Source organism: Nicotiana tabacum, chromosome 5, assembly GCF_000715075.1.
Source record: "Nicotiana tabacum cultivar K326 chromosome 5, ASM71507v2, whole genome shotgun sequence".
In the NCBI taxonomy this organism is placed as follows: Eukaryota; Viridiplantae; Streptophyta; class Magnoliopsida; order Solanales; family Solanaceae; genus Nicotiana; species Nicotiana tabacum.
In genome coordinates this window covers 127,566,177-127,588,919 of record NC_134084.1, presented here as the reverse complement: position 1 = coordinate 127,588,919, position 22,743 = coordinate 127,566,177, and the positions used below count along the sequence as shown (strand labels likewise).

Here is a 22,743-nt window from a genome sequence, read left to right as displayed (position 1 = left end):
AAATAAAGTATTTGACTCTATCCGTATTTAATAGGAATAGAAATGGGTTAACCGACGAATGATTTCTCTCAAACTTGAAGAACCCTCAATTTGAATCTTTGCAATTGTTAAAGTTAAACTCATTGGTTATTTATTTTTTAAGTGGATAATATGAATCTTATCCATATTTGATCAATCTTTAAAAAATTCATTATCCTTAACTTATTTTTAGTAGATAATATAAATAAATAATTATTTTATTTATTTATTTTGCCACCACTATTCCCGACCATGAGTTCAAGTTAGTTCCACTACAATGGAAAGATTGGGTGAAGGGGGTTGTAGGGAGTGTGGGGCGGGGGGTGAAAGAAAATTAAACCACTAAGTTTGTACTCAAATTGTGACGAGTAGATATTTTAATTCGGTTGACTAGACTCGGAATAAATTAAGATAATTCTATTTTATAAAACACTCACCAGTAAAGTTGGAAGCCTTAATCTAAGCAATCACTCGCATTAACAACTAAAGTAAGTATTAGTTGCTAAATCAGATTAGATCATAACTTTGCAGACCAATAATTTATCGCACGTGAATTCTATCCAGAAGGCTAGAAGGCCCACCGCCATAAAATACAGTTGAAAAAGCTAAATAAAATACGTGAAAAGGGAAAAAGAAAAAAAGACTTAAACGGTGAACATATATAAAGAATGATGATTAGGCCTAGTAATATAAAGAATGATTAGGATAAGGAAAGAGAATCCAAATTATGTAGTACTCCTAATCTGTTAAATTATCACATCCAAACCTCCTACTATTTAGTTAACCTAAACGAATCTATACATACTTTAGTCTAGATACAAGATCTTGTTATTTCTCTATACTTTCAACACAACATCTTATAATTAGTCCTCTGAAAGAGCGGCCATTTTTGTGTGAAAAACCATGGAAAATTTTGGTATGCACATGCTTGTTGGGCGATGGTTTATGGTATTTGCTTCACTTTTGATCTTGTCGGTCGCAGGTGGTACATACATATTTGGACTCTACTCTGAAGAAGTGAAGACATCATTAGGTTATGATCAAACAACCTTAAACTTACTTGGTTTTTTCAAAGACTTAGGTGCAAACGTTGGAATTATTTCTGGTCTAATTAATGAAGTAACCCCACCTTGGGTTGTTCTACTTCTTGGTGCATTTATGAATTTTTCAGGGTATTTTTCTATATGGTTAGCAACTACTGGGAAATTAACTAAACCAAAAGTTTGGCAAATGTGTTTTTGTATATTTATAGGTGCAAATTCTCAGACTTTTGCAAATACTGGTGTTTTAGTTACTTGTGTCAAGAATTTCCCTGAAAGTAGGGGAATTGTTATTGGACTTTTAAAGGGTTTTGTTGGTTTAAGTGGTGCTATACTTACACAATTATATCATGCTTTTTATGGGAATAATGGGAAATCTTTAATTTTACTTATTGCTTGGCTTCCTGCTGTTGTTTCCTGTGTTTTTCTGAGAGTTATTAGGGTTATGAAAGTTACTAGACAAGAAAATGAGCTCAAGATTTTTTACCAACTTTTGTTTATGTCACTTGGTTTAGCTGGTTTTCTTATGGTTATAATTATAGTGCAAAATAGGGTTGAGTTTAATAGTGTTGGTTATTGGTCAACTGCTGGTATTATTCTTGTTTTGTTATTTGCTCCTATAGTTCTTGTTATAAGAGAGGAATTGAAACTATGGGATACAAAGAAACAAAGTTCAAGTCATCCTATAGATGTCAAAGTTGTTGGAATTGAGACACCACTTCAATCTTCAGCAACTGTTGTTCCAACTAATAATCAAACAGATGAAGTTTCTTTCTTTTCGAACGTGTTTCAGCCGCCGGAAAGGGGTGAGGATTATACTATACTTCAAGCAGTTCTCAGTATAGATATGTTGATTTTGTTCATTGCTACAATATTTGGAGCAGGGGGACTTTTAACAGCTATGGATAATTTAGGCCAAATTGGTAAAGCCTTAGGTTATCCTAAGACAAGTATCACTACATTTGTGTCACTTGTGAGTATATGGGGTTATCTCGGACGAGTAGCTTCTGGATTCGCCTCTGAGATTTTCTTGGAAAAGTACAAGTTTCCGCGTCCATTGATGCTCACATTGGTTCTTCTTCTCTCTTGTGTTGGCCATGTTTTGATCGCCTTTGGTGTAACGAATACTCTGTATGTCGCGTCCGTGCTAATGGGGTTCTGTTTTGGTGCTCTCTGGCCTTTGATATTTGCAATCATATCTGAAATCTTTGGACTTAAGCATTACTCAACATTGCTCAATTTTGGTGGTGCTGCTAGTCCAATTGGCGCTTATATATTCAATGTTAAAGTAGCTGGGAATTTGTATGATAAAGAGGCTATTAAGCAAATGGCAGCTCATGGAATTATTAGGAAGCCAGGGGAAGACTTGACTTGCACTGGAGTTGAGTGTTATAAATTGTCTTTTTTGATAATTGCAGCATCTACTTTTGTGGGGTTTATTGTTTCATTGGTTTTGGTGCTCAGAACATTCAATTTTTATAAAGGGGATATTTATAAGAAGTTTAGAGAACAAGGTAAAGCAGTGGATGCTGAGTCTCAGTCCAGAACAAATGGTGATACTTCATCATAAAAAAAAACACCCCTTCTCCGGCCGAAGGTCTATCGGAAATAACCTCTCTGTCCTTCCAGGGTAGGGGTAAGGCTAAGGCTGTGTACATCTTATCCTCCTCAGACCCCACTCGTGAGAAATTACTGGGCTTCTTCTTGTTGTTGTTCATCATAAAAAAACATCATAGGTACAAGCCAAGATTTTCTTGTTTTGAGGCTGGAATTTGCCAATGGAATTGAGTGTTATTCATTCTGCAGTGTGCGATTTCTTGTGCTTAAAGGTATGTTCAAGGGGGTAGCAAGTAAATACAGGATTTACAAGTTGAATTTTATGTAATTGAAGATTTCTTTAACTAAAGTTGTGTAGAATCAAAGTTCATAAAGTGAATTACAAAGATTTACAAGCCATTTCAACTCTTGTATTCCTTTTCTTTTCCTTCAATGATGTCATTGAAGTTCATCATGAAACTGCTGACCTTTGATAATTGGGGAGAATATTTAGAGTTATCTTTTTTTTTTCCTTCCTTTCAGCTGATCCAACAGTACAAACAGTAAATTCATGTTCCAAACATTGCATTAGGGGTGTCAATGGTACGGTTCAGACGATTATTTTCTAAAATTTGTACCATATTAATTTTTCGATTATTCTATTATGTATAACCAAAATTAAATTTTTCGAAACTGTCTTAATCATGTCGGTTTCTCTTCGGTATTAGTACAGTTTGGTTAATTTTCAATATTTTTTTTAAATGTCATGTAAAAATCACTAGTAGAAGTGGAATGCAATAACATATTACTTTTATAGGACTTAGTAAATTTTCTAGACATTTTTACTGTTTAAAGGGTGATGAATTAAGAAATATAAAAGATGATCAGAGTGTAGATCCATCAAATATTTTACAACAACATAAAAGAAACTAAACAAAGACAAAGAAAATATAAATCACATGAATGAAAAGATATTAACCAAGTTGGAACTCAAGAATAAAATCTATATAAGATTAAATATCCAAAAAGACAAATCTAAATCATACGAAAGGAAGCGTATTCAATACATTGTAGTTTACTACTAATCGCTGGAGCAACTTGGGTCTTGCTAGTAAATATACTGGGCCATTTGCATCTATACTCGCTTTTTGTGTCACGTTTTAACCTGTGCCCGCTTTGCAAAAAAAAAAAACTGCAAGCGTACCCGCTTTTTCGCATAACTTCAGCATATGGGGCTGAAGTAGCAAAGGCAATCATGCAAAACTTCAGCATTCTAGTAGCCGAGCCTGAAGTTCAGCTCTAGAGCTGAAGTTTTTGTTTTGTAACTGGCGAACTAGAGCTGAAGTTTTTGTTTTGTAACCGGCGAACTTCAGCTCTAGAGCTGAAGTTTTTGTTTTGTAACTGGCGAACTTCAGCTCTGGAGCTGAAGTTTTTGTTTTGTAACTGGCGAACTTCAGTTCTAGAGCTGAAGTTTTTATTTGTAACTGGCGAACTTCAGCTCTAGAGCTGAAGTTTTTGTTTTTGTAACTGACGAACTTCATTTTTTGTTGTTATTATTATTATTATTATTATTATTATTATTATTATTATTATTATTATTATTATTATTATTTGTGACTAAGTAGTTTCTCAATTCGTGCAACTCCATATTTTCAAAATTCTGCAATTTAGCTATCTTTAACTCATGCCTCCAACATTTCCCATTTCCAAGGTAGAGATGCACAACAACGTTTCTCATCTTCGTCATCAGCTTCATCTCTGTATGCAAGCTACAAAACCAAGAAAACCACAACAGGAACTAAGGTAATAAATATCTCCATGAACAATCAATCATGAAACTAATATAGAAAGGTTAATTAACAGTCAGTGTGAGGGAATGAGAAGCTTCATCGAATTAGGTATATCAAAATTATATTCAGTTCGAGCAAATAAGACGTATACGCATATGTCCCTGCTTTTCCAAGTATTATGAACTAAATTCTTATGTTTATAATAATCAGAAGAAGAATCAGAAGAAGAAGAAGAAAAAGAAGAAGGAGGAGGAGGAGGAGGAGAAAGGGGCTGAAGTTATTTAAAAAGTGGGTACAAGTTAAAAGTTTTTAAAAAAAATGGGTGTAGGTTAAATGGGGGCGACCAAATAGGGCGCCTCCTGCAATTTTTACGGAAATAATTTAGTTTCATAAGAGTAGCATTATAGGTTTGGGAATTTAGATTTTGAGTTTAATTACTTGTTGACTTGTGACCGTTTTCACAATTTCAAGGCCCAAGGAAAATTTTAGTGCATTATTATTTTTAAACTTAATATATAAATATATTTTTCACATATATATTTATTCGGTACAGTTCGGTATTTTTCTGGTTTATTTTTATAAAATAAAAAACCTACCCTAATTATCGGTACGATTATAGATTTATATAAAAACCTAGTATTTTATTAAAAGAAACCTAAAAATCGGATAGACGCGGTACCATCCAGTCGGTTTAGTCGATTTTTAAATATTCATTGACACCCCTACATAGCATGCCTAGTTACAAATCTGATATAAAGTTTTACTATTTCCCATAGACCTATAATCCTTCCGGAAAAAAGTACTCCCTCCGTTTCAGTTTAGATGACATACTTTTTTTATTAGTCCTTTTAAAAAAGAATGATATATTTCTATATTTGGAAACTTTATAAATTTAAAGTTTTTATTTTACCCAGGTATCCTCAATAAAAAGTTTTTATAGCCACAAAGATGTCATGGTCTTACAAAGATTTTGCTCCTTAAGCTTTTAGGACCACATGTTTTTAAAGTATTTTTTTTTCTTAAACTTTGTGTCAAGTCAAACTAAATCATCTAAATTGAAACGGAGGTAGTATTCCATTTTCATCTTTAGACTTAGACATTGCCGAATAATCAGTTGGTCTACCACGCATCTTTAAATGACTAATAAGGAAAGCAACCGTGATAATAACTCTAGTCCAACCGTTTATCTACAATTTAAGTTACTGTTTTTGTTAGTTCTCATAAATAACGGTTAAGGAGAAATAACCATGGAAGAAATTGCTTTCCTGATCAAATTGAATAAAATTGCCTCGTACGAATATCTCACGAATATGAGCTGCAATTTGTAGTAATATCGGCTCCAAATAATCTGAGTAGGCTACATGTTTATAATTGAGGCGCAATAATTATTGTTGTTGATGTTATAGTACACCACTATTACTTAGTTATATTAATTAATTCAATCTATATATTGATTTTATATATCACTTAACAATGATAAAGATGAGTAAAATCCAAATCGCGAGAAATTGAATTAAATGATTTAATATTTACCATAATGTTGAGATATATTAAGGGCTCGTTTGATTAAAATTTGGTATTATTTTGTTCTTCATTGGATTAAATTTTTATTTTGGGTACAAGTTGTATAGGTCAAAACCTGACGAGACATGAAATCGGCGAGGGAAGGGACGCGTAAGGTTGTTCAGGTAAAGCATCGCGAATGTGTGGGTTAAGTCACGTTCGCGTAAGGTTAAGTGGATCAAGGTTGGACCACGCGTTTGTTCATCGCGAACGCGGTCCCTGGTCCGCGATCGCGTAGGTGTGCAGGAACTGTGTATCGCGTTTGCGTGGGGAGAGACGCGTTCGCATAGGGTTATTTCTTGGTCAGCAAAGTTTGTTCTTCGCGATCGCGATGGTCTCCCGCGATCGCGATTAAGGAAAAATTACGTGGGCAGAATATTTAAATAGCCATTTTCGTGTTTTTTGGTTTATCTTCCACCATTGTTGGACGATTTTGAACCTTTTGAGAGGGATTGTAGAGGGAATCGAAGGGGAACACTTGGAGGTAAGATTTTTGAACTCAATACTCGATTCTATGGTGATTTCTACCTAATTAGACATGAAATTTATGGGATTTAAAGCTTAAAATTGAGGAGTTAGGACTTGAAATTGGAGACTTGAATTTGAGGATTTGAGGGGTCGTTTGTGATCGGATTTTGATGTATTTGGTATGTATGAACTCGTGAGAGAGTAAGGATTCTAGTTTTGTAATTTTTATCGAAATCTGAGACGTGGGCCCGGGGTCGGGTTTGGCCAATTTCGGGATTTTTGATGTAAATTGATTATTTTCGCATGAGTTTCGTTCCCTTAGCATATATTGATGTTGTAATTCTGATTTTGGATAGATTCGACGTGAGTTGAGGCCGAGTCAAGAGGCAAGGGCATCGCGGAGTAGTATTTTGTCTGATTTGAGGTAAGTAACCATTGTAAATCTAGACCTGAGGGTATGAAACCCCGAAATTTCGTACTGTTTTGATAAATGAGGTGACGCACATGCTAGGTGATGAGCGTGTGGGCGTGCACCCGTAAAGTTCGTGACTTGGTCCGTCCCGAGGCGACTGTATAGTTGCATATTTTGATATACCCTATATAATATCCATGTGTTTAGAAATTGGTTTATTAATTTGGGTTGAATGCCATGTTTGGGGTCTTTGTGTCGACCTGTGTAGACCCTAAGAGGTATTTTTACTATTTTCCTCACTCTATTTGATTTGAAAGCATATCCTCATTCATGTTTTACCTGTTTACTATTAAAATCCGATTTCATCTCTCTACTTCTTAATATATGAAAATTGTTTGGGCTGAGTCTTCCTGATTTTCACTGATATGCCTGAGTGGCCGTGAGGTTAATGACTGAGAGAGGTTGAGGACCTAATGGTGAGGATATATATATATATATATATATATGGATCGGGCTGCACACCGCAACAATATTATATATATGGATCGGGTTGCACGCCGCAGCGATATACATATTGATCAGGCTGCATGCCGCAGCGATATATATTGGATCGGGCTGCGCGCGCAGCGATATGACGCTTGAGTTGTAGGAGCCCCTAGTGAGCGTAGTCGACTATAAATTATGGATCGGGTTGTACGCCGCAGCGGTTATTATTATTGTTATTATTATGAGATATCTATTGAGCCGGAGTGCTGAGTGTGAGTACTAATTGACGAGAGCCGAGTCACGAGAGACAGAGGCATGCCCGAGAGGCTATACTTATGAGTGATACCTTGCTCGAGGGGCTTGTTTGTGACATTTTGCTGCTTTCACTCTTTTTTTATACTGAGCCTCTATTGAAAAATATTGAATAAATGTTTTCAAAGGTTTTGAATTGAAACTGGAGTTTTAAGAGATAACTGGCTAATGAACTGCTGATTTTGACTTGATATTTCTGTTGAGATTTCTTACATGAATTTTAAATGCTCGTCATTGAACTCAGACTTCATTTACTTTAGTTATTTACTGAGTTGGCGTACACACGTTACTCCCTGCACCTTGTGTGCAGATCCAGGTGCCCGAGTATCAGAGGGAGAGTTTCCAGCACTCTCAAAGTCGTATCCGGAGATCGCAAGGTAGTTGCACGGCATTCGCAGCCCTGCCTTCCTCCTTCCTATCTTAGTATTTTGTTATTTCAGACTATTTTTGTATTATTCAGACCGTGCTTTGGTTGTACTTAGAGGATCATAACTAGTGACACCGGATTCAGGCTGTGTAGTATATTTTGTACTGATTTTTCCGCATATTTCTGATGATTTATATATTGCATATGAAGAATTGAGACTTAATCAGTTTTAGAAAATGATTTTATAAAAAGAATTCGATATTGTAAAGGTTGGATTGACTTGTCTAGTACTGTGATAGGCGCCATCACGACCCGGATATTTGGGGTCGTGACGATAACTATTTTCTTTTATCCATTTTTCCATCATTATACACCACTATTACTTAGTTATATTAGTTAATTCAATCTATACATTAATTTTATATATCACCTAACAATGATAAAGATGAGTAAAATCCAAATCGCAAGAAAATGAACTAAATGATTTAATATTTACAATAATGTTGAGATATATTAAGGGCTCGTTTGATTATAATTTGTTATTATTTTGTTCTTCATTCGATTAAATTTTTATTCTGGGTACAAGTAATGCAAATATAATTTTATACTAAAATTTTGATATAATATTATACTACATTCAATTTAGGTTACAATTAATTATCCTTTGATAAAATAGATCTGAACTACAACAATATTCTTTGGACTATATGGCATGTGAATTTTGAAATATGGAATTTGGATGCAAATTAAGGAAGTAAAAAGGAGAAACGTATAACTTTTGAAAAAGTATCTATCATGGAGCACAAAACATGTCAAATGTCAATATATTGCAGTGAAGAAAAAAAAATCTAAGATAAGTGGACAGTTTCATTTTCAAGATCTTGATTAAGATAAGACTCCTAGAATTGTACTTCAAAACTTGGTATCGTGTGGAAAATATTTAAAATCAGAAGGACTCGATTAAGATAAGTGTACATGATGAAATTTGGAAGACCGATTTCTCTTCGACTGAATACCTCGAAGGGCGATCCCGGAAGCCAGGGATCTCAGCCAGTCGCTTCCCTCAAGATCGGGCGATACCCCGCCAAGGATAATGTCGGCCAAAGCCTCAGCGAACGTAGGGACCTCTCGAGGAATGCACCCGGGGTCGATCAGGTCTATTCAAGCGGCTCGACATCAGCCCACGCACACATCACAGAGCTAGCCGGTTGTCTCATCCTATTTTCTTGTATCACGCAACGTATTTTGTACTAAGATTGAACTTTCCTCTTTCTATAAAAGGGGAGTAGCTAACACCCTGTAAAGGCGGAGCTCCAACTATTCTACTAAAGTGCAATAATATCTTCTCTCTCTTTCTCCTCTCTAACTTGCTTGCTCTCACTGGTTCGAAGTCGTTTAGCTTTGTTGTCTTCTTGCCTGTTCTTTGTTTGCCACTCGATATTGGCTCGAAGTTACCTTAGTATCCACCGCTTTCTCACTTGTTCTTCATCACATAGCTTAGTATTGGCTGTGAAGAGCCTTGTTTAATTATATCTTCAACTGTTACCCCATCCCCGACTATCCCCGATAGCTCAAATTCACCCCTGGCGTTGACCCCGAGGTCCCCCTTTGACCGGACCTATGACCGGGTGGCAGGCCCTTTAGTTTGATTACTATCTCGTTTTAGCTCGTATTTAATCTTTAAACTCCATATTATTAGCATCAACTACTCTAACAACTAGCTCGGGAATAGATCACGTATTTTTAGAATCCCATTTACAAATTTAATTGTTGTTACTATTTTCACGGTAAACAGTTTGGCGCCCACCGTGGGGCTAAAAATAATAGTGATTATTTCTTGCAAGTTTCATTGCACAAACGCACATTATCTTTCACACTTTTTTCTTGCCAAGATCCTTTGATTTCAGGTCAAAATGTCTGGCTCAGTAAACGGAATCGAGAACGACAACCTCGAAAATCACGGGGAAAATGGCATGGTTGTCCCGGTCGTCGGAGCACCACTAAAAAATCTCGATAACGCACTCGGACCGATTCTAGCGGATGCGGACTCACAGGACGCGCAGCATGTCGACGAAACTTTGCACACCAACAGGAGCGTACGGCACAACGACCGACAGGAAGCTCAAAAAACTCCGGCCCAGGAAGAACAGGAAGTTAGTCTTCATGTTATTTTTCAAATGTTGCAGGTATAGCAACTGGCCATTTCCCAGTTGCAAAGCCATCCGAGAACTCCCAGCACAGCGGCACCAGAGACAGCTCCCCCGACCGAGCAAGTACCCGAAAGATCAAGCAATAACGGGTCAGCAGCTGACCCCGCCATAGTGAAGATGCTCGAGGACCTCACCAAAAGGATCGAATCAGGTGAGAAAATGATTGCGGCCAATGATAAAAAGGTCGAGACCTACAACTCTAGGGTTGATCAGGTCCCAGGAGCACCTCCGATCCTAAAAGGTTTGGATTCAAAGAAGTTTATACAGAGGCCATTCCCCGAAGAAGTGGCCCCGAAGCCCATTCCTAAAACATTCAGAATGTCGGAACTCCCTAAGTACAACGATACCACCGACCCCAACGAACACGTTACTGCCTATACCTGCGCAGTAAAAGGTAACAATATAAAGAATGACGAGATTGAGTCCATATTGCTGAAAAAATTCGGAGAAACGCTTTCGAAGGGGGCCATGATGTGGTATCACAACTTGGCTCCCAACTCCATAGATTCATTCGCTATGTTAGCAAACTCCTTCGTAAAAGCGCACGAAGGAGCCATCAAGGTAGCAATGAGGAAGTCTAACGTTTTCAAAATCAAGCAAAGAGAGAACGAGATGTTGTGGGAATTCGTGTCCCGCTTCCAAATGGAACGAATGGAGCTGCCGCCTATCTCTAATGACTGGGCAGTACAGGACTTCACCCAAGGCCTGAACGAACGAAGCTCGGTGGCCTCGAAACAGCTGAAGCAGAACCTGATCGAATATCCAACCGTGACCTGGTCGGACATTCACAACCAGTACCAATCAAAGATCAGGGACGAGGACGACCAACTGGGAGCCCCTTCGGGCTTAGTGTACCCAAACAGACTCCTGGTAAAAGAGTCGAAACCAAACAAAGAAAGGTACCAGCCATACCTCGAAGATAGAAGGAATGCCCCAAGGCGCAACCTACCTCACAGCACACGTCCTCGAGGACAGGACCCTCGAGGGCTCGTCAACAGAACCAGGTTCGATCGAAACATAGCGCCAACGAACGCGCCCTACTTATCGGAATACAACTTTTGCGTCTACGTTTCAAACATCATGTTCACTATCAGCAAGATCAGAGACGCCAAGTGGCCCAAACCGATATAGTCAGACCCTTCGCAGAGAAATTACAACTTAGTGTGCGAGTTCCACAGCACGCACAGTCACAGGACCGAGGATTGCCATCAGCCACGGGAGGAAGTGGCTCGACTGATCAACAAAGGGCACCTCCGGGAATTCCTCAGCGATCGGGCCAAAAATGAATTCCGAGAGAGGGAGACAACCAAGAAAAATGAGGCAAACGAGCCACAACACATCATCCACATGATCATGGGAGGGGGGCGATGCCTCGTAGGAGCCCGTAATGAGAAGGAAAAAAATATCCATCACCAGAGAAAAACGGACTCGGGGATATATCCCCGAAGATGCCCTCACGTTCAGTGAAGAGGACACTGAGGCCCTATCTCAACCCCACAACGACGCCCTGGTAATCTCCTTTCTTGTAAATTCTTTTCGGATAAAACGTGTACTCGTGGATCCAGGTAGCTTAGCGATATCATCAGGTCGAGGGTGATAGAACAGCTTGGTTTGCTCGAATGAATCATGCCCGCCACTTGGGTCCTCAATGGATTCAACATGGTGAGAGAAACGACGAGAGGAGAAATTGTCCTTCCGGTTACCATGGCTGGCACAACCCAAGACACCAAATTCCATGTCATCGAGGGAGATATGAGGTATAGTGCCTTATTTGGACAGCCTTGGATACACTGCATGAGAGCAGTACCATCCACTCTCTACTAGGTGATAAAATTTTCCCGATAAAAGACGGGATCAAAACTGTCACACCCCGAACTTGGGGGAGCGAGACCGACACCTAGTGCCTTACCTATCCTCGCGTACCAACGTGCAACTAAGGGACTCTGAACATATGATGTCATATTTTTGGCCATGGGCCACATTGCAAGATGACAACTAATGCTGACTAAATATCAATATAAAACTTGGCCGACAAGACCGTCATATTTATTACAGCCAACAAACCAACCAAATATACATACAATGCCTGAAAGCCCAACATACTGCACTAACTGACAAAATATGTCTACAAGCCTCTACTAATGGATATATTGTGATCGGAATGGCTCTCCAACCTACTCATGACATATATACGTATATATACAAGATATACATAAGGCTCTAGACCCGAAAACTCCGAAAGGCATGAAGCTTACCGATCAAGCTGAACTCGGGCAATACTTATTGAAGAGGCCTACTCGTCTGTCTATCTGACTTGCATGCATGAAACGCAGTGTCCCCAGGAAAAAGGGACGTCAGTACGAATAATATACCGAGTATGTAAGGCACATAAATAAATACATAAGAGACAAGGAAGACATATAGAGTACATGACTCAACCTGTAAGTATGAATAACTTTGTAGATCATAAATTACTTTTAGTGTCATGCATGTGCGTATGAATGTCATGTCGTGCATAGGTACATGTTTCATAACATCATCATCCTCTGAGGGCATTCCATTATATCATACCGGTCACTGTGGGCAAAATCATCATCGTATACCAGCTGATCAGGTGGTGGTGCGTATATAACGCCATAACCTTTCCCATATCCCATATACATATATTTACATATATACTCTATATAACGCCGTTTGAGTACATACATATATATGTGTATATAATGCCATTTGAATCATATTTCAGACACTGTGGGTAACATCATCATCATATACCAGCTGATCAGGTGGTGATATGTATATAACGCCGTAACCTTTTCCCATATCCCATATACATATATTTACATATATACGCGTATATAACGTCATCTGGTCATGGGTCAGTGCACATGAATGCAGTGCATAAAAAGTACGTCAATAAAATCATTCGGAATGTCATAAGACCATTTTGCCTCTGAGTAATATCATAAAGTAAACTGTTTTCAACTTTCGTATTTTTCTGAGACCCATGAATAGATGATAAGACATTATAACACACGAAAATTCAAGAACACAGATATCTCTAATACTTCTATGAATAGAGTCATTCATAGAATTTGTGCATTTGCACGTTCCGTTCGTATCGTATGGATCATGCCAAAAGAAAGAAGGGATAGCTTTAACATACCTGGACTATTGGATAATATCGAGCAGGCCAGTCAGCTTATAACGCTGCATCTTGTCAGCAATGACCGAAGTGACTAGTAACTACAATAACCTCAACTTATTTTTATACTAAGAAAATAAATAAAATATAACTCCTACCAATATAATATCAAAATCCCTACCTTCACCTTTTCGTGGTTGCCATTATCGGTCCGCAGACCTCCTCTTCGTGGAGGGAAAAGAATCATCATTGGCATAGGTAAAGTAGCGGGTCATGTTCATAAGAGAGAAAACTCTAGCACAAGAACTGCTCCTTAAATTTAATAGGCTAACTGAAGTGGTCTCCATGAGGGATGAGAAACTCTTTAATGACCAAAGCTTATGTTTTGGCTCTATTTAAAGTGTGGCTTCCGTTCATTTCAAAGTACAAAGCTTTTCTTTCTTCAAAGTGAATGTATGACTCACGCTACTAAATCTTTGCCAAACTCCCATCTAATATTGCCACTTATGCAATACTTGTAAGATTCACTTATTTTATGTTATGGGGTTGCCACGTTACTTTGGGGAAATTTTATTAATTTTATCCACTTATTAGTTAATTGGGTAATGTCCTATTATTCGGTAATTAAATAATTACCCGCATAATTTAAAAATTATCTCAAATTACTTAAATTCTATTTATTTTTAATATATTTTACACATCGTACTACTATGGTCATATGGTACCTGTAGACATGTGATTTTTGACCCTCCCCAAGATCTTTTATATATTAGCGTAAAATATTTAATTTAGGCATAATATAGATATTTTAAGTAATTTTGACTCTTTTACTCTATTTTATTACAAGAAAACAAAATTACAAAAAAAATAAGTTTATTATTATTTTGTAGTCATTTTTAATCTAAAACAAATATATAAAAATAGTATCGTATTTTTATTTTTAATATAATGTTTGAAAATACAAAAAATAGATTTGTTTTAATGGTTAGTTTTGTTTTAATAATTATTTTAATAGTAGGACTAATTAATAAATGGGCGCGTATTTTTAATCTCATTCGCGGCAAAAGAATAGAGCTTGGGCTCAAGCAACCCATCTTTAGGCCTAATTTTGGACCTAGCCCACAATTGTCAAGCCCATAATTCCTAGGCCCATACCCCTTAACCTAAAACCCTACCACTAACCTAGACCTATATATATTAAACAAAGCCTAAAAACTAAGGGGGAGCTGAAGGAAAAGCAGCAAAGCTGCAATGAAGAAGAAAGCTTCTTCGTTTAAGAAGCTATTACGAGCAGCAGCTATAACGAGCTACGCAACACAAACGACCTTCCCCCCGACCATCATCTTCTTCACGACCCACCATCCCTGCGCCGTCTTCTTCACGACCCACCACCCTTGCGTCGTCTTCTTCGAGCACACGGCCCCCACCCCCTCCACGTCTCCGTCTTCTCCAAACGCACCCCACTGTCGTTCTCTTCTTCTTCAGTAACAACCAGCATCCAGCAGCTCCATCGACGACCACCGTTCAGCTCACCATCATCGTCGGACCTCTTCACGTCCACCAACGACCTTCCTCACGCAAGCCTGAACCAAACAGCCATCACTACCTTTTTCCTTCAGCTATAACACACCTAAACTACCCCAGCCAGCAACTACTCTCATGTCTCCAAACTCCATGGAAGCAGTTGAATAGAGCTCCAAAATGAGCTGACAACTCCCAGTAAACTCGCCTATAAACCACTCCGAAGGAGCCTCGAAAAACAGTCCAAAATCCGGCCAGGAATCAGAAATAAAAGAGCATCTCGTTTCTTGCCCAGATTCGCCGAAAAACGCGCCTAGTTCATCTCATTATTGTTTCGTTCAAAATCCGGCAGAGTCCGTTTGGTTCGAAATGCGTTTTCACGACATCGTAATTTTTATAAAATAAATAATGATAGAAAAGAGGTTCACAAATTGAGACGAGCCTCACCACACAAAAATGAATAAATGTGGGGCCCTCAATAAATGGTTATTAAAAATGATTAGAATTTGGGATGGTCATTTAGCGAACTTCACGGTCTTGCCCAAAATAATATTACGTTCGAATCTTTAGGCGCGATTTTAATTAAATTACCTTCTTAAACTCGGGTGCGCATTGATGCGACCCAAATCCAAATCTCGACGAAGTCGAAATGTGTTGACAACCGTGGGTGCATTGATTTCGACGTGGTTCGAAACGCGTTTTCCCGACGTTGCAATTCTTTTTAAAAATAATTATAATAAAAGCGGTTCAAAATTAAATAAAAGGCACATAAGCTAGCATGTATTAAAATTATATAAAATCAAATACAATAGTTAAGCGACCGTGCTAGAACCACGGAACCCGGGAATGCCTAACACCTTATCCCGGGTTAACAGAACTCCTTACCTGGATTTCTAGTTCGTAGACTATAACAGAGTCATATTTTTCCTCGGTTCGGGATTCAACCGGTGACTTGGGACACCATTAATATCCCAAGTGGCGACTCTGAATAATTAATAATTAAATCCCGTTCTGATTGTCCTTTAATTGGAAAAACTCCTTCACGCCCTTCCGGGGGTGTAGGTGAAAAGGAGGTGTGACAGCTCTGGCGACTCTGTTGGGGACATAACCCAGAATCTCTGGTTCAGGGTTCAGAATTCGAGCTTAGATAAATTGTTGTATTTGATTGTATCTGATTTTCCTACATGTTTCGTGCTGAATGTGTTAAATGTTACCGCTTTGATATTATCTGAACTGTATATAAACTGTGCCGACACCTTTCTCTCTTCACCTCCGGGGATGTGCTTACTGGTTGAGACTCCCTATTCTGTTAGTGTCATACCTTGAAGTAAGAAAGAGGTCGGACAAGTTACGAAGCCGGATGGCCTTTTGGTTCCCGGTAAGTTGCCCCCTCCTCGACTCGAGTTGTCCGCTCGGGTACACAGGCTAGAACACTGACCCAGGTTTTGAACATAGAATAACGTGACTTCATGCCGGATCCCTAGTAGGAACGCTTATTTGCATCACGTTGCATTTGACTTAGGGGACTCAACACAGGGGTTGGGTCCGTCTAGGACTAGCAACCTGAAATGAAAAGACCATCCTAATGCATCCTACTTGCTCTGTACATATGTTTGTTTTGAACCTGCATGTTGACCGGTTTCTGAATCTCGGGAATGTTGGAAAATTGAGAAAAAAAAATGAAAAGAGGAAAAAAAAGAAATATCAGTTAGGGAGTTAATTGATTGTCAATGACCAATTACTGGCGAAACTCTGCCGAAATTTTGAGAGAAAAAAAAACGGAAAATGTTTTATTTTGTTTTACTAAAAAAAAAAGCAAAGGAAAAAATAGAAAAAAAGTCTTTTATTTTTGGAAAGTTGGTTGTTGAAAAATAAAAGGATAAGAAAAGTTTTTGTTTTAGTTTGAAAAACATAAGTTGTTTCATTATTTGTTGAAAAGAAAAGGAAAAAAGAGTCTTTTATTTTCGTTTGGAAAATAGGTTGTTTTATTGTCTGTGGAAAATGAAAAAAAGAAAAAAGAGTCTTTCATTTTTAGTTTAGAAAAATAGGCTGCTTTATTTGTTGAAAAGAAAAAGAAAAAAGAGAGTCTTGTTTCTAAAAATAGTCTTTATTCGCTTATGAAATGCCAAAAATAAAAATGGAAAAGAGTCATGTTTTAAAATAGTTCGGTTAATTTGCCTGAACTACACATGGTTTGATTCTCACAGGGCGTGAGATACGTAGGAAACCATCATCGGGTCCAACCTCCCCTTTACAATATCAAAATTTTAATTTTTGTCATAAATAAACCAGGTGATGCCGTTTTTCCCAAACGGGGCGCCGGAAGGCTGACTTTGCGCAAACAGCCACCTTTGGTCATATTTTGATTCTGACCCTCACAGCCTTAAAATCTTCGTCCCCGAGGCGCTGGAAGGCCGTGTTTGCAATACCGGGTCGTTTAATTTAATTTGGAAAAAACAAGAAAAAGAGTCAGTGGTCAAGTGAATACCGTTCAGATTTTGGGTCAAAATTGGCATATAGGGGAAGGAATCTGTCATTTTGTTTTTGGGTTTGTATTTCTTTTGATTAGAGTATATGGGTCGTTTTATTTTCGAGTCTGTATTACATCGTTAAGTTGGTCAGTTTTGTCGTTATTATGAAAATGGAAAATTTCAAAATATATTTTATTGTCGTTTACCTTTTATTTGCAAGAACTACGCACAGTCTGATTCATGCGGGGTCATGATACGTAGGCAATCCCCATAAGATTCGACCGCAACCAAAAAAAAATGAAAAATGGAAAAGAAGAATTGAATAAAAAAAAGGAAAAGATGTTGTTAATAATGAGGACCGATTCAATCCATTCTAACATGTTTTGTTTTGAATTGTGAAGAAAGGTAAGGTGGTTGGTTTGTGGTAAGCTGGAAACACAAGATCTGAGGAAAAATGATAACTGACATCGAAGCTGTTACGAGTGCTCAAGAGACTCAGGGTCAGAGGGTTCAACAAGAGTCTACGGTGGTTGAGGAAAATAGAACACTGAAACAACAAATGACCAAAATGCGCCAAGCCTGGGCCAATGGCCAAGGACAGCCTTGTCACGAGTCACAATTTGCTACACAACAAGAACAGTACCACTATCCCGAGTACCACTCGTACTCGGTTGATCTTCCTGCAAACATCGAGAAGCCTGCCCGAAAGAGGGTACAGGAAGAAATAACCCAAAGAGTGAAAAGATTAGAACAACGGTTGAAAAACACGCAAGCAATGGCAGGACAAAAGAGTGTTGCCTGCAGAGATCTATGCATGTTCCCCGATGTCCACTTGCCGCCTGGCTTCAAGATCCCCAAATTTGAAAAGTACAATGGACATGGAGACCCCATAGCCTACCTGAAAAGGTATTGCACCCAATTGAGAGGTGTGGGAAGAAATGAAGAATTGCTTATAGCTTATTTTGGGAAATGCCTCACGGGTGTAGCATCTGAATGGTTTTTGGATCAAGACACATCTTGCTTGTACGTCTGGGATGACATGGCACGGGCCTTTGTCAAACAATTTCAATACAACATCGACATCGCCCCAGACCGCATTTCCCTTTCTAACCTAAAAAAGAAACCAACTGAAAGTTTCAGGGAATATGCCATCAAATGGAGAGAGCAGGCAGCTAGAGCTAAGCCACCCATGGATGACCACGAGTTAATCACTGTCTTTCTACAGGCTCAAGAGCCAGATTATTTTCAATACATGACATCCGCAGTGGGTAAATCCTTCCCGGAAGCAATCAAAATGGAAGAAATGGTGGAGAACGGTCTTAAGACAGGAAGAATTATAAGTCAAACATCTCTCAAAGCTGCAGCTCAAGCTGTCCAAATTGAATTTGGTAACACGAATGAGAGGGATGAAGAAATCATGGTGATATCAGGGTCGAGAAGAGGTCCTAGGAGAACATCTCGAAGGTATGTGCAGCCTCATCAGGTTTTCCATGACCCCCCTAAGCATTACTATCCACCTCCGAACCCCTCATACTCGCCACCAAATCACCCAAGAAAGCGAGCACGAGTATCACAAAATCTCCACCAGCCTCCGCAAAATTTTCAATCACCTTGTAACCCACATCCAAGTCAGGGGTATAGAAGGGAACAAAAGTTGAAAGATAGTTTTACACCAATAGGAGAGTCCTATGCAAGCTTATTTGAGAAGTTAAAACAACATGACATGATTGACCCCATTCCTCCAAATCAGGTGGACCGACATACAAGAAGCTTTGACTCATCTAAAAGGTGTGAATACCACTCCAATGCTCTGGGGCACAATGTGGAAAATTGTCGGGATTTGAAAAGAGAAATAGAAAGGATGATCCAGGAAAATTTGATTCAAGACAGTGGCACCCAGAATATCGCGTTGCATCTCTTACATGAGGAGGCACACTTGGTGGGGATGATGCTCGGTGACATGGGGTATGAGAATACTCTTGGGAATTTGTTGACTGAAGTTGAAAATACTGAAGCAGATAGTGGTCATGGCAATATGGATGCGAAGCTTAGTGGCTAAGATGTCGTGTTTGTAATTGGAAAGACGCTTCATTCCTAAGTCAGCTGGGGAGGAGCTTTGGTGGTCTATTTGGCTGTCATTTCTGTTGTCCGGATTATTTGCAGGGTTGTAATCCGGATATTGTCTTGTGTTCAAACCCTCCTATCCTTTTATTTTTGTCTAGCTTGTTTAGTCGTAGTGGTTTGTCTAGGGTTGTCTAGGTTTGTTTTAGCTCATTCTAGGGTTGCAATCCAGTTTGTTTTGTTTTTGTTTTGTTATTCGAACTGTTTCATCGTTTGTCTAATGCAAATTCCGATCTGTTGTTACTCCCAATCATTTTCTTTGTTTAGTTCTTTTCTAACTTTTTGTTTTGCCTTTTGCCGGTTCTAGTGACATGACATGCACGCATAATTCTCAGTCTGATCTTCAAAAGTGGCGAAGCAATGAGACTATTTTGAAAACGATAAGGACACTTGAGGAAATGAGAACAAATTGGGACATTTTGAGATTGTTTGACGCCCGAACCATGTGAAACTGGGGCAAGTAAAACATAAAAATCCCCGTAAAAGAAAGTTGGCCAAATTGACAGGGGGCCGATCGTGGTAATAATAGTAAGAGTGTTGTCGAATGACACATTATATCTGACAGATGTAGAAGAAAAATGTGTGGAAATGGCCGTCAATTCCGATGCGGTCAAGAGATGATGTGTATGGTTTCTTTATTCTGATTGTACTTGTTTGTATTTGGCATATTTTGAAGTTTGAAATGACGAAGGTGTTTTGTTCTGCTATCTAAATACTTTACCCTTTTGTCAACCTCTTTGAGCCTTATTTGTTTTCTTTCATACCCCTCTTTCGGAATCAATGGCACAATTAAAGAAATGCAAGTGCAGGAGATACGCAAATGGAAAAAGAAGGAAAAAGAAAAGGAAAGAAAAAAAGGGAAAAGGAAGAAAGGAAAAGGAGAAAGAAAGAAAGAAAGGAAGAAAGGGAAAGAAGAAAAAAAAAGAAGAAAAGGAAAGAAAAGAAAAGAAAGAAAGAGAAAGAAAGAGAAGAAAGAAAAAGAAAAATGAAGAAAAGAAAGGAAAAAGAAAAAAAAACAAAAAAAAAAGAAAGAGAGAGAAAGAAAATCGCAACAACGTAGTTTCTATGATGTGAATTACGTTTGACTTGATCCCGAAAGGGTACGTAGGCAGCCTCTCTGAGGTTCAGTCATACCAAAACAAAAATCCAAAAGTCTCCAAGCAAGAAACTGGGGCAGAAATTGTGGTTGTTGTGAGAAGTTGGATTCCGAAAATTGTAATTTTAACCCATTTTGAAATTGTTTTGAGCCTTTTATACCCTTTCTTTCTAATCCATCCAAAAGCCTACATTACGGTCCAAAGAAAGACCTTCTGATCAGTCTTTGAGAAATGCCAAGTCAAGTAGGTAAGGTAATTCTTGTCAGGGGCAACACTCCTGTCCAAACAAGGAAAATGAAAATGAGAGAATCTTATTGATGAAAATCCTCATGGGTATCGCAAGGTGATGAAAGCTGAGAGAAATAAAAAATGAGAGAGTCTTATTGGTGAAAACCTTCACGGGCACCTTGAGGCGACAGTAAGTTGAGAGAAAGAACGAAATGAGAGAGGTTTGATGGTGAAAACCCTTTGGGGCACTACAAGCCGAATAAGGAATGGAATCAAATTGGATAAGTGGAGCAATGAAACCCAGTTTCACGGCAAAAAGGAACAACAAGAGATGAACATCAGATTTGCTTAACAGAATAGGTCGCAGGTGCATGTCAAGGTCATTAGAGTCGGTATCCACATCCGATAGGTTTCTACTGTGTAGTTTTCTTGTTAGGAATCATCTCTTTCTATTGTCCTTTACTCTGTTCCTTTTATTTTGTTTATTTCCCCTTTCTGAGTCTTTTGGTCGTAACAAGTGAGGAATGACTTCAAAATTTTCCACCAGCTTTCCAATTGCACAAAATGGGGTCACAAGTCAGGAAAAATAACAAGAGCACTGAGCTGGTAATAATCAACATACTTTGGGATCTTTATGAAAACAAAGTTTGGTAGATGTCGGTTCAGGAATAATGCAACAGATAGAGGGTATTGGGATTGAACGGGGAAAAAGGGTATTTCAGTGACACAGATGACGGGGAAAGTGGTTAATCAGTAAACATGCAAGACTTTCAAGAAGAATCAGTTGTCACAGAAAACATATGGGGTCAGATAAGAAGACTAGAAGTAATAATTGAGAGATAGTCGTCAAGAAGGGCGGAAGTTATCAGCCAAGTTTCGAAGATGGTCGGAGAACGCAAAGCATGGAAAGGAGAAAAGGAAGGCCATCCCAGCAGGAGTACCACAACCAACTACCGCACTTTTAAACTGACAGAATTTTCTTTGATTTGAAACAGGGGCATGGAAATGTTATTGATGGCAGAAAGATATGCCACAGGAGGATTATCAAACTGGGGCAGAAAATTTTCTGTCGTGTTGAAATTTTTTTCGGGTACCCATCTGAAGAACATGAAGGTCAATACAAGTGTTTTAAAAAAAGAGAGAAAAAGAGAGGGAAGTAGCTTTCAGGAAAGAAACACCAGTTCTAAGAAAGGTAATTTTTGGAGGAATGAAACACTAGTTTTTAGGGAAGTGGTTTTTGAAAGAGGACAACACCAGTTTTTAGGGAAGCAGTTCTGAAGGAAGATAATTCAAGTTGGTGGGTAGATAAAACAAATTTTGAAGGAAAATGGTTAAAAGAAATTTCAGTCTAATGAATTTTTCACCTAAGATAAAAAAATCTTAGTCTGTTGAATCTTTCACCTAAGATAAAGAAATCTTAGTCTGTTGAATTTTTCACTTAAGATAAAAATCTTAGTCTGATGAATCTTTCACCTAAGATAAATGCAAAAGTTGGAAAAACGAAAGGAAGGCATAATTTGGAAAAAGATAAAGGCAGAAGTTGGAAAAGAAAGGAGGGCATAATTTAGATAAAGGCAGAAGTTGGAAAAAAGAATGGAAGGCAGAATTTGAGGAAAAAGAAAGGAAGGCATAATTTAAAGAAGGGGAAGACAGAAGTCGAAAAAAAAGAAGGAAAGAAGACATAATTTGGGAACAAGAAAGGAAGGCGGAATTTGAAAAGAAAGGAAGTTGGACTTTGGAAAATTAAGAAAGTCGGGATCACGCAAAATGGACCTAGTCTGATGAATTATCTCCTAGAGTCACAATCTTGGTCTGTTGAATCTTTCTCCTATGATGAAAATCTTAGTCTGGTGAATTTTTTACCTAAGGTAAGGATAAAAATCTTAGTTTGTTGAATCTTTCTCCTAAGATGAAAATCTTAGTCTGATGAATTTTTCACCTAAGATAAAGACAAAAAT

General features: G+C 38.3%; 1 protein-coding gene across 1 annotated transcript; it reads left to right on the top strand.

Moving 5' to 3' along the window:
• The first annotated feature begins 691 nt into the window (after positions 1 to 691).
• On the top strand, positions 692 to 3,014 carry LOC107826814 (protein NUCLEAR FUSION DEFECTIVE 4-like). Its single transcript, XM_016653847.2, has one exon. It carries the CDS (start codon positions 922 to 924, stop codon positions 2,626 to 2,628), a length of 1,707 nt encoding a protein of 568 aa, XP_016509333.1. The 5' UTR covers positions 692 to 921; the 3' UTR covers positions 2,629 to 3,014.
• The last annotated feature ends 19,729 nt before the right edge of the window (positions 3,015 to 22,743 follow it).